The sequence below is a fragment of the Phyllosticta citribraziliensis genome, assembly GCF_038025025.1.
Source record: "Phyllosticta citribraziliensis strain CPC 17464 chromosome Unknown J3D65scaffold_7, whole genome shotgun sequence".
In the NCBI taxonomy this organism is placed as follows: Eukaryota; Fungi; Ascomycota; class Dothideomycetes; order Botryosphaeriales; family Phyllostictaceae; genus Phyllosticta; species Phyllosticta citribraziliensis.
In genome coordinates this window covers 692,190-711,418 of record NW_027117344.1, presented here as the reverse complement: position 1 = coordinate 711,418, position 19,229 = coordinate 692,190, and the positions used below count along the sequence as shown (strand labels likewise).

At 55.5% G+C, this 19,229-nt stretch overlaps 5 protein-coding genes and 1 non-coding gene across 6 annotated transcripts; 3 read left to right on the top strand and 3 right to left on the bottom strand.

Moving 5' to 3' along the window:
* Nucleotides 1-2: 2 nt before the first annotated feature.
* J3D65DRAFT_668424 (P-loop containing nucleoside triphosphate hydrolase protein) lies at nucleotides 3-5,002 on the top strand (the record flags this gene model as incomplete). Its single annotated transcript, XM_066803118.1, has 8 exons — nucleotides 3-413; nucleotides 467-493; nucleotides 549-639; nucleotides 694-1,020; nucleotides 1,071-1,114; nucleotides 1,164-1,437; nucleotides 1,490-4,793; nucleotides 4,849-5,002. The coding sequence occupies 8 exons, from the start codon at nucleotides 3-5 to the stop codon at nucleotides 5,000-5,002; spliced, it is 4,632 nt and encodes a 1,543-aa protein (XP_066654381.1).
* A 466-nt stretch (nucleotides 5,003-5,468) lies between these two features.
* Nucleotides 5,469-8,743, top strand: J3D65DRAFT_397562 (endopolyphosphatase). The gene is made up of 3 exons (XM_066795892.1): nucleotides 5,469-6,075; nucleotides 6,135-6,678; nucleotides 6,881-8,743. Exons 1-3 carry the CDS (start codon nucleotides 5,934-5,936, stop codon nucleotides 8,529-8,531), a joined length of 2,337 nt encoding a protein of 778 aa, XP_066654380.1. The 5' UTR covers nucleotides 5,469-5,933; the 3' UTR covers nucleotides 8,532-8,743.
* On the bottom strand, nucleotides 8,744-9,513 carry J3D65DRAFT_397563 (uncharacterized protein). Its single transcript, XM_066795893.1, has one exon. The coding sequence runs from the start codon at nucleotides 9,429-9,431 to the stop codon at nucleotides 8,955-8,957; it is 477 nt and encodes a 158-aa protein (XP_066654379.1). The 5' UTR covers nucleotides 9,432-9,513; the 3' UTR covers nucleotides 8,744-8,954.
* An 866-nt stretch (nucleotides 9,514-10,379) lies between these two features.
* On the bottom strand, nucleotides 10,380-10,461 carry J3D65DRAFT_t81. Its single transcript has one exon. It is a non-coding gene; the product is annotated as a tRNA-Ile (tRNA).
* Nucleotides 10,462-12,273: 1,812 nt separating this feature from the next.
* On the top strand, nucleotides 12,274-16,630 carry J3D65DRAFT_697843 (glycerophosphodiester phosphodiesterase GDE1; the record flags this gene model as incomplete). The annotated part of the gene is made up of 7 exons (XM_066804049.1): nucleotides 12,274-12,412; nucleotides 12,470-14,788; nucleotides 14,845-14,903; nucleotides 14,954-14,999; nucleotides 15,095-15,493; nucleotides 15,541-15,941; nucleotides 15,997-16,630. 7 exons carry the CDS (start codon nucleotides 12,274-12,276, stop codon nucleotides 16,237-16,239), a joined length of 3,606 nt encoding a protein of 1,201 aa, XP_066654378.1. The 3' UTR covers nucleotides 16,240-16,630.
* Nucleotides 16,566-19,203, bottom strand: J3D65DRAFT_626932 (uncharacterized protein). Its single transcript, XM_066800483.1, has 4 exons — nucleotides 18,746-19,203; nucleotides 18,615-18,643; nucleotides 18,525-18,564; nucleotides 16,566-18,475 (listed from the first exon to the last, which is right to left on the bottom strand). Exons 1-4 carry the CDS (start codon nucleotides 18,995-18,997, stop codon nucleotides 16,865-16,867), a joined length of 1,932 nt encoding a protein of 643 aa, XP_066654377.1. The 5' UTR covers nucleotides 18,998-19,203; the 3' UTR covers nucleotides 16,566-16,864.
* Between the last annotated feature and the right edge of the window lie 26 nt (nucleotides 19,204-19,229).

The window sequence follows — 19,229 nt, the reverse complement described above, 5'->3', positions numbered from 1 at the left end:
TCATGCACTCTCCTCCGAATCCGACTCCCTCTTTGCCTCTCATGAACGGCCACTCGTCACCTCTCGCACAAAACGTGACCAACGCCGACGACGTAGACGCCCGCAGTGCCAGCGACGTCTCCGACCCAGCAAACCATCCCGCCGCAGACCTATCATCCGCCAGCGATCACCAAAGTCCCGTACACGATGGAGGAAATGATGACGAGGCAATGTCAGAGTCCTCACATAGCGAAGACGCTGAAGGAGATGAAGATGGCGACTACGAGTCTGAGACTCCTCCACCACGGTCCGAGGAGCATGAGGCGGCGCAATCATCGTCGGAGGAGTCCTCAGCTACCCGAAAACGCAAAGCCAGCGTTGAAGATGACGAATACATAGCACAGAATCCAGAGCTGTACGGGCTAAGGCGAAGCGTGAGTCTTCACGTCACCATCCCCAGGGACCCCTATTCTAATTGTCTCCGCAGGGCCGCGCGCGACCTACTCGCCGACTGGTGAGTGCTCATTGGGATAGATGGTCCGTTCTCACGATACTTACACGACCAACAGGCAGAGAGCAGCTCAGAAGAAGACGACTCTGACTCTGACGTTGTCAATCCACGGCGGAGGAAGAAGCCGAGAACCACGATGCCTGCTCGAGGTAACCCTCTCCCACATTCCCACAAACAGTCGAACACTGGCTGACGCTTCATAGGATCACGTCGTCCTTCACCTGAAGCTCCATCGTCTCCCGAATCAGAGTCAGACTCGGATGCGTATGTTGGCGGTCGCCGAAATGCTCTTTCCAAGAAGCAAAAGAAGCGCCAGTCGATGGTGGCCGCCGGAAGGGCACCTCCTTCTCAGGCCGAAGTACGATTCTCGACACGTAAAGCGGCCAGGATCACGAATTACAATGAAGACGACGACGACCCCTTCAGCGACGAATCCGAGGAAATGACGCCCAACTACTGGGTCAATGCCGAGGAGGATGACTCTCCGACCATAGACCGGGTCATTCTCCATCGGCAGAAGGAAGGCCTTGGTCGGTGTGGCCGTCCAGTTCCTGCGCATGGATTGCTAACTGTTGAGCAGAAGGCGACATGTCTCATCTCAACAAGCATGACTTTGAGTACCTGGTTAGTTACTCCCTTTGCCGTTCGTCATGTCATTGCTAACCAAAACCAGATCAAATGGACCGGCAAGGCACCATACCATGCTACATATGAATCCTTTTCTTCTCTCTCTGGGTTCAAGGGCTTTCGAAAGGTTGAAAATTACTGGCGGAAGATCGTCCTAGAAGAGATCATGATCATGGGTGACCCGGACGTCCCATCAGAAGAAAAGGAGAAATGGAATCTCGATCGTGAAAAGGTCGAAGATCTTTATGAGTCGTCACGCCACGTTGAACGAGTCATCGGAGCGCAGGATGGCGAGGAGGAAACCGAGTACTTGGTCAAGTGTATGATTTGCTTTGCCCTTTGCTTCCTGCCAGCCACTGATTGTTCTTCCAGGGAGAGCGCTGCCCTACGAAGATTGTACATGGGAGCCTGCATCACTTGTCAGCCAGCTTGCCCAGCAAGAAATTGACCGCTACCTCGACCGATCCTCTAAGCTTCCCATAACCGACAAAAAAGAATCGAGCCTCCAGACCCGTCGAAAATACGTCGCCATCCGCGAGCAACCAGAGTACGTCAAGCATGGTCAGCTCAGAGACTTTCAACTACGCGGAGTCAGCTTCCTTGCGTACCACTGGTGCAAAGGAGAAAACGCTATACTGGCTGATGAAATGGGGCTGGGGAAAACTGTGCAAACGGTTTCCTTCATGAACTGGCTTCGACATGATCGCGGTCAACAGGGCCCGTTCATCGTTGTCGTCCCTCTGTCCACGTTGCCTGCCTGGGCCGAAACTTTCGACAACTGGGCACCGGACATCAACTATGTCGTTTACAATGGCAACGAAGCATCGCGAAAGATTATCCGCGAGTACGAGCTGCTAGTGGATGGCAACGTGAAGCGAACAAAGTTCCACGTCCTTCTGACTACGTATGAATTCGTCCTCGCCGATTCGACATTTCTTTCCCAAATCAAGTGGCAATTCATGGCTGTTGACGAGGCTCATCGTCTCAAGAACCGCGAATCTCAACTCTACGCCAAGCTAATGGACTTTGGTGCGCCGAGCCGACTTCTCATTACTGGCACCCCAATGCAAAACACGCTGGGAGAGCTGTCGGCCTTGATGGACTTCATTATGCCTGGCAAGGTCGAGGTTGATGAGAACATTGACCTACAATCCGAGTCTGCCAGCCAAAAGATTGCTGAGCTCACCAACGCAATCAGTCCCTACATGATTCGTCGGACGAAGCAAAAAGTAGAAAATGATCTGCCCCCCAAGACCGAGAAGATCATTCGAGTTGAACTGTCCGATCTCCAGCTTGAGTACTACAAGAACATCTTGACCAGGAATTATACGGCGCTGAACGCAGGTGCCACCGGCCCAAAGCAGTCTTTATTGAACATCATGATGGAGTTGAAGAAAGCCAGCAACCATCCCTACATGTTTCCTGGAGCCGAAGATCGTGCGTTGGCGGGTGGTTTCCGCCGTGAAGACCATCTTCGAGGCCTGGTTACTAGCAGCGGCAAGATGATGCTTTTGGATCAGCTTCTTACCAAATTGAAGAAGGACAACCACAGAGTTCTCATTTTCAGCCAGATGGTGAAGATGTTGGACATCCTTGGCGACTATCTCCAGCTGCGTGGATATCAGTTCCAAAGGCTTGACGGCACCATTACGTCAGGAGCGAGACGTCAGGCAATCGAACACTTCAACGCACATGAGAGCCTCGACTTTTGCTTTTTGCTTTCTACTCGAGCTGGTGGTCTGGGCATCAACCTCATGACCGCCGACACAGTCATTCTCTTCGACTCGGACTGGAACCCCCAGGCCGACCTCCAGGCAATGGCGCGTGCTCACCGTATTGGCCAAAAGAACCCAGTGACAGTCTACCGACTCGTTTCCAAGGACACGGTCGAGGAAGAAGTCCTCGAACGCGCTCGAAATAAGCTCATGCTCGAGTACATCACAATCCAGCGTGCAGTGACAGACAAGGGCGACAGAGAGACCTTTGACCGCGTGGCACGTGCTGTTGCGGAACCAACCTCGTCCGACGACATTAACCGCATCCTGAAGAAACGTGGTCAGAGGATGTTTGAACAGACCGGAAACCAGCGGAAACTCGAGGAGCTCGACATCGATGCCGTCCTTGAGAATGCCGAAGAGCACAAGACGGAGCAGCCGGAAGGCATCACCACGGACGGCGGCGAAGACTTTCTCAAGAGCTTTGAATATACTGATGTCAAGCTTGACCTCGAGTGGGATGACATTATCCCCAAGGATCAGCTGGACGAGATCAAGGCTGAGGAGAAGCGAAAGGAAGAGGAGAAGTACCTTGCCTCGGTCATCGAAGAGAATGCGCCTAGGAAGCGCAAAGCTCCCTCAGACGAACGAGAACAGCGAGCAGCCAAGAAACGCGCTCGCCAAGCTGCACTGGAGGCAGCAGAGGCGGTTCAATCTGGAGACGAGTCTGGGCCGGACGAGGATCCGAAACGTCCCCTGAACGAGAAGGAAATCCGAAACCTCATCCGTGCCCACGAAAAGTTTGGCAACTTCGAGGAGCGTGGCGAAGCGATGACCCGTGAAGCAAAGCTGGTCGGCCGTGATCCTGAAGTCATCAAGGCAACCCTAAAGGAGATCATGGACCATTGTCGAGAGCTCCTTAGGGAGGAGAGTGCGAAGACAGAGGCCATGGCCCGCGAGAACAACAAGATCCTGACCAAGAAGGACAAGAAGGCCATACTCTTCGACTGGAAAGGTGTCAAACGACTCAATGCCGAAACGATCCTGGAGCGACCCAACGAAATGAAACTGATCAAGGATGCCGTGGACTCGGTGGCAGACTGGCGCAACTTCCGCCTGCCAGAAGCGCACAAGCCAGCGCATTACAGTTGTCCCTGGGGAGCCCGGGAGGACGGCATGTTGGCGGTTGGTATTGCGAGGCACGGCTACGGCTCTTGGGTGGCGATCCGAGACGACCCCGAACTGGGAATGCAAGACAAATTCTTCCTGGAAGAGCATCGAGTCGACAAGAAGGAGGAACGCAACAAGACTGAGGAAAAGAATGCCAAGTCGCCCGGTGCCGTCCATCTTGTCCGCAGGGCTAACTACCTCATCACGACGCTCAAGGAGAAGGCAAGCTTCAACTCCAACGCGGCAGCCAGGCGAGCTCTCGACGTACAACATCGCGGCAGCAAGAAGCACGGTGGTCTTCACCGGCGGCAAGACAAGGCGGGAAGTGGGTCGGCGAGCCCTGGACCGGCGACGATGAGGAAGGGTAACAGGGAACCCGACAGGCCTCGACACCGTGCACACAGCCAGGGCGAGCATCGGCACAGCGTCGATCGTCGGTCTCATCATGCGGATCGCAACGGCACTCCCGAAATCCGTCGCAAGGCTAGCGGAGACGTTGACGACAGGCACAAGCACCGCAGAGAGGACCGGCCTCGACAGAGTAGCGAGGGTCACCACCGCCGCGGCGAAGGCAGTAGTCACAATGGACGGCCGAGCCACAAGAGTTCGTACGAGAAGATGCTCGTCCCAGTGGCCAAGCATTTGGCAATGTTGAACAGGTGCACCGTGTCGGCAATGCCGAATCGCGAGGAACGGTCAAAGACGTTGAAAGAAGAGTTCAAGCAGGTGGGCCACTTGATCGAAAAGGGCCTACGACACAAGACGTCGCCGACAGAGAGGGCGCGGATCTGGTACGTTGCAAGTGATGACAGGCTGAATTGAGCGAGGAGCTAAACATTGGCACAGGGAATATGTGGCGGACAAGTACTGGCCAAGCAAAGGGGTCGAGGGCTCCAAGCTCAACGACATGTATCAAAAGATAGCGATGCGCGAGAAGGACAGCTCGTCTGGCAATGCGGCGGACAAGAGCAACGGGGAGACGAGCAAGGCCAAGGAGTAGATGGACGAGAGCATGATGACGGCGTTTTGCGACATTGATGGGCGTTTATGGATACAGTCAGTTGCATCTACACAGCATTTGAAAGGAGTTCGGGACAGCAGGCAGGCAGGCGGGCGGTCTAGGCTCCGGAGGAGCACATGGCAGGTACCGGGAACGTTTCGCCTTGGCGGGATGACGGGACGGGTCCTTGCATTTTATCGAGCGAGCGAGCGAGCGAGCGTGTACAAACGGGGAGGGGGATTTGAGAAAGACTAGCAGATGGAATAGCAGGGCGGCCAATGGGGGAGAGGACACGACCTGGCTAGTTGCATGGCTGCCTTGAAGAGTGGAGGGATGGCTGGCCCCGGTATGAAGAATGCATTGCAGTAAGATTCAAGGTCCCCTATTCTCCTATTCGCCGTCGATGGAGCCAGAGGAGAGCGGATGGATGCAGACGGCTACCTTAGCGCGTGACACGTGAGAGGCATGACACGAAACGCCGGCACCTCAGAGGGGCGTCGCAGACTGGAGATGATGGAGTCCGGGGAATGCGGGATTAATCTTGGCAGCTGGAGAGAGGAGGTGGTTGTGGAGGATGAGCCATCACACACTTCCTTTGGTTCTGGCGGGCGGGTGACCTGCAGTGGGCTTCACCTCAGCGAAGGAAACGGGCACCTTGAGGGCCCAGTGACATCACCCGCGGGCCGCTTGCACGAATGGCAGACGCAGCTTGGCGCACGAGGCAGGACGGGCCCGGGGTCGACGACAAAAAGCTACGTCGCTCCTGTCTGGCGGTCACGCTTACCCTTCATTCGACCGGCCGTGGGGGGCGCGTGTCCCAACTCTTTGCAGCTGAAATATTCTTAGACTCCACCCTCTTCTGTTCCCCTTCTCCATTCCTCGCCCATTGTCTCTCTTCTCCGCGTCCCCACTCCTCCCCTCTCCCTCCCTCATGGCCCCCTCCGCGAGCGCGACCTTGGGTTTGATGCTCGTTGTGGGCGGGCAGATCAGCCAGGCACTCCCGCCCGCTAGCGCACAACATGCAGCCTTACAGCCCTCGCGCCCGCTGACTGGCCGTTTCCTCCACATCACCGGTCTGCGCGCTCCCAACCCCTCCAATGCTCGCCTACCGCCGCTGACCTGCCCTCTCCAGACTTCCATCCCGACCCCTACTACGAAACGTACTCCTCCACCTCTTCCGACGCCGCCTGCCACCGCGGCACTGGGCCCGCAGGATACTACGGAGCTGAAACCTCGGGCTGCGACAGCCCCTTGTCCCTCATCAATGCCACCTTCGATTGGATCGACCAGAACATTCGCGATCAAATCGACTTCATCGTGTGGACCGGCGACTCGGCACGCCACGACAACGACGACAAGATTCCGCGCAACGAGGCCCAGGTTGTCGCGCAAAACGAGTTCATCGTGGACAAGTTTCGACAAGTTTTTGGCCGGAGAGATGACGACGATGACGACCCTACCAACGACCTCATAATCCCCATTATTCCGACCGTGGGCAACAATGACATTTTACCGCACAACATCTTCTTGGAGGGCCCCAATCGGTGGACCCAAAACTTTTTGCACATTTGGCGAAACTTCATCCCCGAGGAGCAGCGACACCAGTTCCAGCGGGGCGGGTGGTTCTACGTCGAGGCCATTCCCAACAAATTGGCTGTCGTCAGCCTGAACACCATGTGAGTGACACGCTCCGCCCCTCCGGCATTCCCGACTGTCCTCGTGGTCGGTCGCGTGGCAGGCACCGACCGTCGAACGCGTTTCGAAACTTTTCGTGTTCCCGCGGGAAACATGGCCGAGTACAGACAATAAGCCGAGATCTCGATACGCCGCATATCAGATCTCATAAGCTTAAATTAGACGATCGCTGACGTCACGCAGGTACTTTTTCGACTCCAACTCGGGTGTGGATGGCTGCGCCATGGACTCGGAGCCGGGCTACGAGCACTTTGAATGGCTGCGCATTCAGCTTCAGATCTTCCGCGACCGCGGCATGAAGGCCATTTTGATCGGACACGTCCCGCCTGCGCGGACCGCGAACAAACAGAGCTGGGATGAAACCTGCTGGCAAAAGTACACCTTTTGGATGCAGCAATACCGCGACATCATCATTACTTCCATGTACGGTCACATGAACATTGACCACTTCATCCTGCATGACTTTTCGGACATCAAGAATAGTGTCCGAAAGGGCAAGATGAAGGGATCCATGAAGCCAAAGCTGTCGGCTGCCGAAGAGGACGAGATCTCTGTGCAAAGCGCCGAGGACTACTTGGTCGACTTGCGGAATGCGTGGTCAGCACTTCCCACCCCAGTCAGGCCTGTCAAACCGACCGACTCCGCGGCTCCCCCTGGAAATCAAACGTCGTTGCTCAAAGCGATCCAAGGGCTCTTTGGCAAGGAAGACGTCCAGACTCCACCAAATGATGACTCGGACTTTTTGGAGGGCATTGGAGGTAAATTTGGCGAGCGATATGGCCATTCGATTGTGGGCGCAAGCATCATTCCAAACTTTTTCCCGTCGATGAGGGTCATCGAGTACAACATCACCGGCATAGAAAGCGTTGGAGCTCCAGTCCCCGCCCGCTCTGAAGCCTCGCAAGAGCTTCAATCCTGGGAAGACATGACGGATTCTGACACGGAAGACGAAGACTTTGAAGAGTTGAAGAAGAAAAAGAGAAACAACAAAAAGGGCAAGGGCAAGGCTTTGAAGAAGAAAAAGTACAAGTTCACGGTTCCCGAGGGCCCCTCCAAATCCTCGCCTCCTGGCCCGGCCTACTCTCCGCAAACCCTCTCCCTCACGGGGTACACGCAATACTTTGCCAACCTGACCCAACTGAACAACGACTTTGCCGCCACCGTTCCTGCCAGCGCCGCAGACGCAGAAGGCGACGAGACCGAAGACGAGCCGCAATGTGCGTCGTCGAATCCCACGTCCTGCCTGTACGCCGACGAAGACGGCGTTGGCGGGGACTTGCACGACTACGGCGACGGCTTCGCCTCGCAGCGCTGGCGCGAGGGCAAGCACCGCGGCAAGAAGCCCAAACCGGGCAAACCGCAGCCCAAGCCGTTTGCGTTCGAAAAGGAATACTCGACCTTTGACAAGGATGACGAGTACAAGCTGTCGGACCTCACCGTGCGCAGCTACATCAACCTGGCCCGCCGCATCGGCAGCTTTGGCAAGGATGGATTCGCTGCCGCCGCCGCCGCCACGCCTGAAGACGAAGAGGAGGAGGTTTCCTCGGCAACCGATGGCGAGGGCGCTCGCGAGGCTGATGACGTTGACGTGCAAGTCAGCGTGGACAAGGGCAAGAAGAAGCCCAAGCCGAAACACCACGTGTGGTACGAGTTTGTGCGGCGCGCGTTTGTCAGCACGCTCGACCAGTCGGACATTGAGGGGTCGTTTGGCCCGCCGGCCGCTGCGCCGCAACCACAACGACAGCAACAAGAAGGAGTCCCGTTGCCGCCGCCTGCAGAACAAGAAGAAGAAGAAGAAGAAGCAGCAGCAGGTCTTGGGGACGGCGAGCTCTGAGTTGTTTTTTTGTTCGTTGGTTGGTTGCTTCATTGGTCACTTGGTTGCTGCTGGCTTTGGCGTTCCATATCCTCTGCTCTGCTCTGTCTCCTTCAAGGCGACTCAGGAGAGGCCTTTTTTCTTTTTTTGACATCTTTCCTGCATGCGTGCATGCATGCTTATGCTTTCTCCTCTTCCTTCTTTTTTCCCATCTCTCAAGCTCCGCGGGCCGCTCTTCTTCCTGCCCCACCCGCGGTCTCTCTGGCTTCACACGCACACGAATGGCGCACGCATGCATGCACGCAAAATGAGGATTCTTTTTCCTTGGATTGAGGATGGTGGTGGTAGGTCTTTTTACAATTTGCCATCTGTCATCACGGTTGCGGATCGATTTGTTGTCGTAACGGCCTGCCTGAAAGGTACCTTGCCATGCCTCGGTACCCATCATCTTTCTCCTTTTCCTTTTCCTTTACCTTTTACTGTTCCTGTTGCAGCTTCGGCTAGAGAGCGAAGACATGCGTCCGCACGCATAGGACGGCCATCTTCTTCTTGCGACGAGTTCCCTTGCTTTCTTTGTTTCTTGTCGATTGATTTCCTCGTTTTGGGCTCAGGAGGCGCGGGTGCGGATTGTTCAGGATGGGAAAATTGATGGATGGATGGGTGGGTCAAATTGTCATTGTGGCAGTTGACAGTTAACAGTTTGGCGTTGAGCGAAAGAGAAAGGCATGTGGGTGAGGGTGAGGCGAGGGGGAAGGAGCATAGATTGATCGTTTGTATGCACGCACACTCGCATGCCTCATGGCGTAGGAGAGAGAGAGAGAGAGAGAGACAGACGACGGGGTAGATGATGATGACGATGACGATGATGTTGAAGAGAGATATGAAGAGAGATGAGGAGGGATGAAGACATATGAATAGCATTGAAGACGAGGTGCCTATCAGATGGGATGGCACCGTTGTACAAATCCATACACTCAATGACCTACACGTTAATGGAGACGTGATTATACAGTGATGGTGAGCAAGGTGGCATAGCAAACATGCGCCATGCAAGCAATAGGAGAGGCTCAATTCGAGTCCAGCCCACAGTACCGCAGTCCACGGATGAAGTTGATGCTGGCGGTAGGGGCAAATAGAAAGAGTCTTAATGACAAGTCTTTGAGCATCTTGCAGCAGCAATATAAAGGGATCCATGTCTCTTACTGATTTTCTACCTCGTTGCTAGAAGCCCCAAGTACCGTCGTTTATGGCACGAGTCCAAAGTTCTGTTTTCTCCATACCCCTTCTCCTCTACTTCCAAATCCTTTATCTTATAGTCTTATCGCAAGTAAAGACAGCGGAAGTCGATACTTAAAGCAGACTCTGCCCGCTCCGCATATCCATCAAGCCTCTCAATATTCATCCTCCATCCTATCCCTCTAACGTACCTGGCCGCGCTTTTCGTCTCAGGGTTCCATCCGGATGGATCCCCAGTCTACAGGTTGCCTCGCTGATGAAAACCAGAGTTTTCACCGGTAAGCTACGCGGCCGCTCGGCAGATCCGGAAGGCCAGCAAGCCGACCGCGACTGGCGGTACTTTCCAGCAGAGGGGGAAACCTACCTACCCACCTCTCTGCCACCTCCTGCTTCCTGTCCGAACACGACGGCAAAGTCGCACGACTCAGTGTCGGACCGAAGCAAAAGCCAAACGTCGCTCTCTCTTGCCACCGACATCATCAGGGTCCACCGCATTCCGCCGCCACCGCCGGGAGCCGGCACAACGTTTCGCGCAACCGCAGCGTCATCATCATGCTCCTGTGGGTCCCACAGCGGCCTACCAGCCAGCCAGACAAAACGAGAGGCCCCAAGGGCGCCAGGTGCAAAAGAAGATGGTCACTACGAGGGTCGAACTCGCGACCTTGGCGTTAACTTGATATTAGCACCACGCTCTAACCAACTGAGCTAAGCGACCGAGAGGACTTCCTATTTAGGAAGGTGCTATCCAGCTTGTTGGAGGAGGAACCCGCCAAGTCTGTTTATGACTTGTGAGACGGCGGCATGCAGCGCGCTAGCTGGCGATCAGGGTCTTGCTACCGTGCTGGTAGCGGCGCGGCGGCTGAACGGGAGGGGGAGGGGCTGCCGGTGGGGTGCCAGCGAGGTGCGGTGTGGTGGGAGTGGTTTGGTGAGGCTGTGTCGGTGCCGGCAGTTGGAGCACCAGATGAGACGGCCGGAAATGTCCCGTTGAGCTGTGTGAGACGACTCCCGGTCGATTTGTACTGTTTCTGGACTTGAAGCATCGTTGTCAAAATCTCATATCGAGTGTGGAGCTGGGCGGGCTTCGAGCTGTCTCATTGTCCGATGAAGTTGCAGAGAACGCGTGGGGGCCGGTGCCTGGGGATCTGGAGCTAAGAGCGATTAGCAAGGGGAACGCCGATGTCTAGGCGCGTGTGATGGTGTTGGGGCTCTGCCTCCGCTGTCCTCAAGTGGCTTGGCCGAGGCGAGCATCTTGTCCTGTCTTGCTTCTCGGACTTGTGTGTTTGGGCGTTGCGGGCGAGTCGGGTCTGGGGGTGAGAGGCCAAGCGGCGGGCTTGCTAAGGCGGAGCGGTGTTGGTTGGCAGCGTGTATGGGGTCGGTAATCTGTCAGTGGGAGGCGCGCGCGGCATGCATGCGGTTGGTTGCTTGTCTGGTCGCAGAGTGGCAGGCCGGTCGCTGCTTGGTGCATGCGCGACGAGGGGCACGGTATGCGTCTTCGTCAAAGCAGCAGGTGGGTCGGCTGCGCTGACGGGCTTGCTGCACGAGTCGATGATACGGCTGGCTCCTGCGGGTCGTGATTGGAATTGAGGTGGTGAAGAAAGTGATTATGGCGTGGGTGTTTGTAGGGTGGATTGGCCAAGGAGGTGCCGGGGAACAAGGAGCAGCGCAACCCCTGGCAGATGATATGAGGCAGAGCATGAAGCGCGGTGACGGGAGCGCGCAGCCAAATAAGTGCGGCGGTGACGACGGGAGGCAAGGGAGAGGGAGAGAGAGGATGGGGGTCGCGTGGTAGAATCAGGTGGAGTCGTAGTCTGGACGCGAGGAATGCGGTGTTCCACACGAGTGAGCCCTGTACCCAGAGTGGCGATGGCATCGGGCGCGCTGTCGGTCACTAGTCAGCGGCCCACGTCGTCGGCCCAAACCATGTAAATATTGACCTCGCCGGCCTCCTCGTCGCTAACTATCTATCCTCTTCGACGACAGAGGGACTTTGGCCTGGACCTGCGCGGGCGTGACCTGAAGCTGAAGCGACCCGGACCCGGACTGGGACTGGAATGCGGCGCAACCCGACCTAACCACGGCACTGGTGAGCTTTTTCGCGCCCTCCCACACGTCTGTCTCCTTTATGAGACCCGCGGTCCCTCTCGATCCCTCCATCCGGCCCGTTGGCTTTGCTATGATGCAGCTGGCCCTTTTGCTCGGGGCTTAGGAACCTGCCCCCGGCCCTGCCTTCTGCTGCTCTGACCAACGAGAGCCGCCGACTCGGCCACGACCACTCGACCAAGCACTACCACACGTCCACCCTCCGCTGACGCCAGTCTTTACCACCTTGCACAGCAGTCTTCCCCCCTCGAGAGCGAATGGAGTGCGCGGCAACCGCTTCTTTCAAAAACTTCCTCGTCTTCCTCCTTTCACCCTCTTTCCGCGCCCGCCTGCCGTGATATATCTCCCCAACTACTTCTTCCGGACCATCCTGAAACCCTATCTTGAATACTCTTCTCGCCGCCTCACTCGAGTGTGCTTGCTCACCATGAAGTTTGGGCACAATCTGCCCCGCAACCAAGTCCCCGAGTGGGCCTCCGCCTACATTGACTACAAGGGCCTGAAGAAGCTCATCAAGTCTGCCGGCGAGACAGCAAAGAACAAAGGCCGCGAGGCCGATCTTGCAGGTAGCTTCACTTTCCCCTCGAATGCGGCTGGCGCGCTTCCGACTGACTCGATTCTAGAATTCTTCTACTTCCTCGACCGAAACCTCGAAGATGTTGACGGATTCTACAACAAAAAGTACGCAGAGTCAGCGAGGCGCCTGAAGCTCCTGCACGACCGATATGACCGCGCCTCCATTTTCCCCGACGGCATCGACCGCGACGAGCTCGAGGATCTGGTGAGCGCTCTGCTCGAACTCCGCGGACAATTGCGCAAGCTGCAGTGGTACGGAGAGGTCAACCGGAGGGGCTTTGTCAAGATCACCAAGAAGCTGGACAAGAAATTCCCCGCCACGCACAATCAGCAGCGCTACTTGGCCTCAAAGGTTGACCCCAGACCTTTCGCGACCAACTACAAGCTTCAGCAGGACTTGAAAGCCATCAATGACTGGCTTTCTGGACTTGGGGAGACCAAAGTGTTTGACGACGCGAGCTCGGTTCATTCCACGAGCTCTTTGAAGCGCGTATCATCCAGGACCATGCTGAATCTCTCTTCTGGCTTCCTGGATACTGTGGATCAAGCCATTCGCAGCGACGATGGCTCGAAGTTGGAGGAACTTCTCAATGACCCCAGCGTTGGAGATGACCAATCGAGTTCGGGCTACCAAAAGCTGCTGCTCAACCTATTGCAGCGATCCATTACGTGCAAATCAAAGCGTTGCATCGAGACGACACTTTCTCACATCAATTCTTTGGAAGATGAGGACGATCTCAACAAGCGCAACTGCATCCATCGCCTTGTGATCGCGATTGGCCGGTCCAAGGCGAACGAGGTGCAGAACGGGAGTCCCAAAGAAGCCTCGAGCAACCTTTTGCCGAACGCCTGGGAAATCAAGAACGGATCCAACTTCATTTCCCCTGCAGAGTCGCCCGTCCACATGCCTCCGGCAAGCAAGATGCCCGAGTCGCAATCGAGTGTGCTCCTGGGGACAGACGATGAGTCTGTCGGTTTGCTGTCATTCTTGCTGGACAGCCTGAAGCCGCATCAGCGCTCGGCACTCTTATCCAGAGACTCTTTTGGCCGCTTTCCTCTGCATTACGCTGCCCAGCATGGATTCGTCATCATTTGCCGGATCGTCATTCAGCACATGCAACAATGGGGTCAATTCAACGTGACCGAAGGTATCGATTCGCCGGCCTGGCAAGATCTAGAGGGCTACGCACCTTTGCATCTCAGTGTCATCGGAGGCCATCCTCTTACAACCAAGTTGCTGTTGGATTCCGAGAACTGGCACATGTCCCCTGACGAGAAGATTTCAAGAAGAAAATCCGTCTCAAAATCCGGGGCCGTCCTGGCCATGGCCACAAAGTCAAATTTTGTCCAGATCGTAAAACTTCTGGTCGAAGCTGACATCAACATCAACTATCAAGACCAACAAGGCGAGACTGCTCTTCACGTCGCAGCCCGATATGGTCACACGGAATGTGCCAAAGCGCTCGTTGATGGCTCTGCCGATCAAAAGGCGGATCTCAACATTCCAGAAAAGGCATTCGCCTGGACGCCACTTTTCATTGCTTGCGTCGACGGCCACTTGCCAGTTGCAGAACTCTTGATAGAAGCCGGCGCGGAGCTGGAGAGACAGGACCTTTCAGGCTGGACGCCAAAGGAGCATGCTGCATTGCGTGGCCACTTGGATATTGCCAACGCTCTTGCTGCAGTTACGCCGCCCCCCGCTTCTTCCAAGCAGCCCGACGTCAGTGCCCGCCCTGAGTCTCCTCCAAACTCGTCCATCGAGGAGAGACGCTCGAATGGCGCATCGAAAGAGCGCGTTCCTGAGCCAGTCAAAACCTTTGGTCACCGTTATCTGAAGGACGAGACGCTCCTCCTCGTGAGCCTTGGAAGCATGGACATGAGGAAACACATTGAGCCAGTCAAGCTCGATGATATCCCAATTACTGAGGCACATGCGACTCAGCTCGATACGGCCCTCTCGGTAGTTGTCTCGGCTCATGGAGCGAGTGGAGAGCCAACCGTGATTGACCTTCCTGTTCAAGAGAACATCAGCACTGATCCCATTACATTCAACACCAAGGACGTAGCCAAGGTCAAGCTTTTGTTTGACATTGTACCCACTTATGCCGGCTCGAAAGAGCGGGTAGTGGGCCGCGCCGTGGCTTTGCTTTCGAGCATCAAGCCCAACGTGGGATCTAACAGAATGACACTCAAGGGTGATGTCAGCGTGCCGATCGTCGCTGCGAATACTCTCGACGTGATTGGATCAGTCAATTTCAACTTCCTCATCATCACGCCCTTCTCCCACCCAAATCTGTCCATCACGGAGAACCATACTTATTGGAAGAGTATGGCGGCGACGTCGACGATGGTCATTGGACACAGAGGTGATTTGGTCTTTGGTTCCCTTTTCAACCCCCGTCACTTCCTAACTTTTGTGAAGGTCTGGGCAAAAACATGGCCGATCGCAAGTCGTTGCAGCTTGGCGAGAATACCCTCCAGGTATGGTCTTTTAAATTCGAAGAAGGCGAGCGGAACTGACAGTAATCCAGTCATTCATTGCTGCTGCCAACCTAGGAGCTTCTTACGTCGAGGTATGTCTTCCTTTTCAAATTTCCACGTGCTACGCTAACATGTTGTAGTTTGGTAAGACATGATAGTGCTGCCTACTGGAACTGAACTAATCGTTGCAGATGTTCAACTCACCAAAGACCACGTTCCAGTCATTTACCACGACTTCCTCGTCAGCGAGACAGGTATAGATGCGCCAGTCCACACCCTCACGCTCGAGCAATTCCTCCACGTCAATGAGCAGAGGAGTGCCCAGACATCCCAAAGCAGACCCTCTTCGCCCACTGAAAAAGAAGATGGCAAGGGGGCTGCACGGGCTAGAGTCAAGCGAGCCCGCTCCTACTCTGTGGGAGTCAACGAAGACATTTCTACGTTGAATGAGCGCATGAAGCACACCCGTGACTTCAAGATGAAGGGCTACAAGGGCAACAGTCGAGGCAACTTCATCCAGGCACCTTTTACGACTTTGGAGGAGATGTTCAAGGTCCTTCCGGAGAACATTGGATTCAACATTGAGATGAGTAAGTGCGAGCATAGCCGTTTTCGACGTTTTTCTCATCAGTGTCAGAATACCCAATGTTGCACGAATCCGAAGAACACGAAATGGACACATATGGCGTGGAGCTCAACTCATTCGTTAATACGGTCTTGGAGAAGGTGTATGACCTCGGTATCAACCGGAACATCATCTTCTCCTCCTTCCACCCTGACATTTGTCTCCTGCTGTCCTTCAAGCAGCCCTCCATTCCCATTCTGTTCCTCACAGATGCCGGCACTTGCCCTGTCGGCGACATCAGGGCCAGCAGTCTTCAGGAGTCCATCAGATTCGCTTCGCGATGGAATCTCCTCGGTGTCGTCTCTGCAGCCGAACCGCTCGTGATGTGCCCTCGCCTGGTCAGGGTAGTCAAGGAGTCCGGATTGGTATGCGTCAGCTACGGCACGCTCAACAACGACCCCATCAATGTCCAGGTTCGTCAATCCTTTATCAAGTTCATTGACCTCTTGTATAACAAACTGTACACAGCTCCAAGTCGAGGAAGGCATTGACGCCGTCATTGTCGACTCGGTCCTCGCCATCCGCAAGGGCCTCACCGCCGCCGAGGAGAAGCACATTGAGAAGGTCACTGGCAACGGCGCCTCAAAGACCAACGGGCGCGCAGCGCACCAGGAACTCGAGCAAGTCGTCGAAGATGTCAACAACTCCTCCTCGTACTCGCACAACGGCAACACGGCGCCGATCAAGGCGGCGGCAGTCCTGTCATCGTGATCCAACGGGCGCTCCTACCATCTTGAATCTAGAGAGCACATGCGTTGCAAGCGTATGGCGTAAACGGTGCGTGGTCGGTCTGCGTCGGGCCCATTTCAACAAGTGGTCCAGATGCTCCTCCTTTTTTCTTGGGCTCGTTTCTATATATAGTTGGTGATAGGAGCACTCACCTCTCCACATGCAAATACCCTTCTTTTTTGCTTGACGTCACCTTTTCTACGAAGGCTTTCCATTGGGTTTGGCAAGCTTTGGTATGGGATCTGGGAGGCCTTTTGTGTTGCTCGAGTCACCGGCATGATTGCTCTATAGGTGGCACACGATATGCGCTCTTACGACTGCTGCTTGACGGCCGTGGCGTAAGCAGGCTTTGAATACAAGATTTGACTTGATGCCGATACTACTGTGTATGATACATGGAAATGTGCATTTGTACTCCCAGAGGCTGCTGCTTCTTCCCACATCTACATTACGAATGAATGGAATAAAGAATGAATGATGCCCAATTTTGATCGCCGATGAATGCAGCCAATTCCATCCTTCTTACCAAGGGCTTCGTTCTTCCCAAGCGAGAGTCGGTCTTCAAAAGCACATCCGTCAAACGCAAACTGCCATCTTTCCGTCATCTTCACGCGTCCTTGCCCAACACGTCCGCATCCTCCATCTCCATCTCCATCCTCCCCCTCTCCTTCCTGCGCCCCCACCACCCGCGCCCCTTGTCGACAAACGCCTTGCTTGCACTCCTGACCAGCATCTTGCCCTCCATGGTCCCACTGATAACAGAAAACGCCACAAGCGCAATAGCGCTCACGACGACAACGACGGCAAACGCGATCCAAAACTGGCGCGGGGTGAAGACGACGCCGTCGAACTGGCAGCTGAAGTAGGCAGCCATGAGGCTCACGGGCATGAACAGCAGCGTCGCCTTGGCCAGCAGCAGCGTCACGCGCGTGAGCCGCTCCACGCTGAGCGACTCCTTGATGGCGATCAGGTTGAAGTTCATCATGACGAGCGACTCCTTCTGCGACAGGCACGAGTCGATCTCGGCCAGCGCGTACAGCCGCGTGCGGTACTGGAGCCGCTTGAAGCGCGCCCGCGCCGCCGAGCTCAGCGCCACGCCCAGCAGCGACGCGTCGTTGGGGATCAGCGGGGCCCGCGGCGGCGCGTCGTTGGCGTTGCTGGCGCGCGTGGCGGCGCTGCGGGCGCTGAACTGGCTCTGCGCGAGGTCGTCGAGCGTGTCGTCGTCGCCGTAGACGATGGGGTACGCGGGCGTCGTCGCCGCCTGCTGCAGCACGCGCGAGTTCTTGAGGCTGGCCAGCGTCGTCTCCTGCTTCTCCAGCACCCGGTCGATGATGACGTCGTACGACGTGTACATGTTCTTGAGCACCGAGAGCTGCCGTCCGATGTGGTGTAGCCGGTTGATGTGGCCCAGCTCGGCCTTTTGCATCATGGACTCGCGCAGCTCGTTGAGCGCCGCCGCGTACTTGTGCTCGCGCCGCGCCACCAGGCTGTACGTCGTGAAGAAGTCGTCAAAGAGGACGTAAAACAGGAGCCCCGGCGCGTCCGACGGCCGGTGCGCCGTCTCTTCTTCCGAGTTGCCTACCCGCCGCCGGATGGGCAGCATGGCAATGGCCGGGTCATGCGACGACTCGTGCGCTTTGGAGAGGTTGCGAATGACGTTCAAAAGATTTCGCCGTATAGATAGGAGACCCCGTCCATCAATACCGTCGAGAACTGCGGTTCCGTCCTCGCGGAATGCTTGTGGGTATGGGTCCTCGTGGATGCTAATGACGGTCTTATCCTCGCAGATCAGAAGCCAACTCCATACGCGTTTGCCGTCGGGAAGGTCTTGATTGCCGCCTTTACTGTCCCTGCTGCTGATGGAAGCGCTCCCTGAGCCATGGAGGTTGTGAAGGGAGTTGTATCCAATGCACAGATAGCGACGCCCCTCATCCCACGAGGACCAATGCCATACTTCGTCGATCAGGCGGTAGTGGCTCAGCTCGCGGGCATCATGCTGCGGGAGAAAGTCGAGTTCCAAGCTCTTTTCGGGCTGATGCCATCCATTCATGTGGGCTTGATTCGTCCCGTTGGGTCGCGGCCTATGGAAGTAGTTGGTTCCCCTTTTAAGAATATTGGAGCTGTGTTTAGATGCTGGCTTTTTGGAGCTGATTTCCACCGGATCAGACTTCATCATTCCGAACAGCCGGGGAGAGAAGTCGTAATTTTTTGCAAGCACCTGGCAGCTGTAAGAATTTTGGCCAGAGATCATGGAATGAAAAACTCACCCCGATGAGATCCTTTTGAGCGTAGGGAAGCCAGATGTTGCTGGAGGCAAGATTAGTTGTGTATCTTCCTCCAAGAGTTGCATCACTCACATCCATCTCGTGTTAAGCTCCGCGGGCCTCTGGAAAGACGTCAGACATAATCCAAATTCGAAAGAAATCCTCAATAGAAGGAAATTTGAATCTGACTTGGTAAAAAGTTGTGAGGAGGAAAAGGAGAGTACCTCAGCGTTTAGAAGAGCCTTGAGCCCGCCGGCGCTTAAATCAGAGCCGCACCAGGCTTCCTCTTCACCAAAGTCGATGACAAAATTGCGGCTGGCGATTTTGCTTGCATGCTCATGAAATCCTCGAAAGACTGCATGTTCGTCGAGATTTTGAATCTTTTGAAGAAGTTCAGTGTTCCCAAGGCTGCGGTAGTAGTCGGGTAGAGGGCGGTCTTCAGCCGGGTCCGGGGTTTGCTGGTCGTTGACGGACATTTTACTGACGGACAGGAGAGAAGAGAGAGAAGTCTAGCAGGCAGATATATTTTGAAAGAAAATGAAATATCTGTTGGTTGATCGAGGCGTCAAGCATGGGTCATTGTTTGAATCTTGTGATGGGGCGGAAGGAGCTGGTGGACGCGGAGAGCCAGACATGCGGGTAGGTCACGCTTGAGCTTACCGGGGTCACACGAGACGCTACGCCCTATGCGCAACCCACAAACACCAA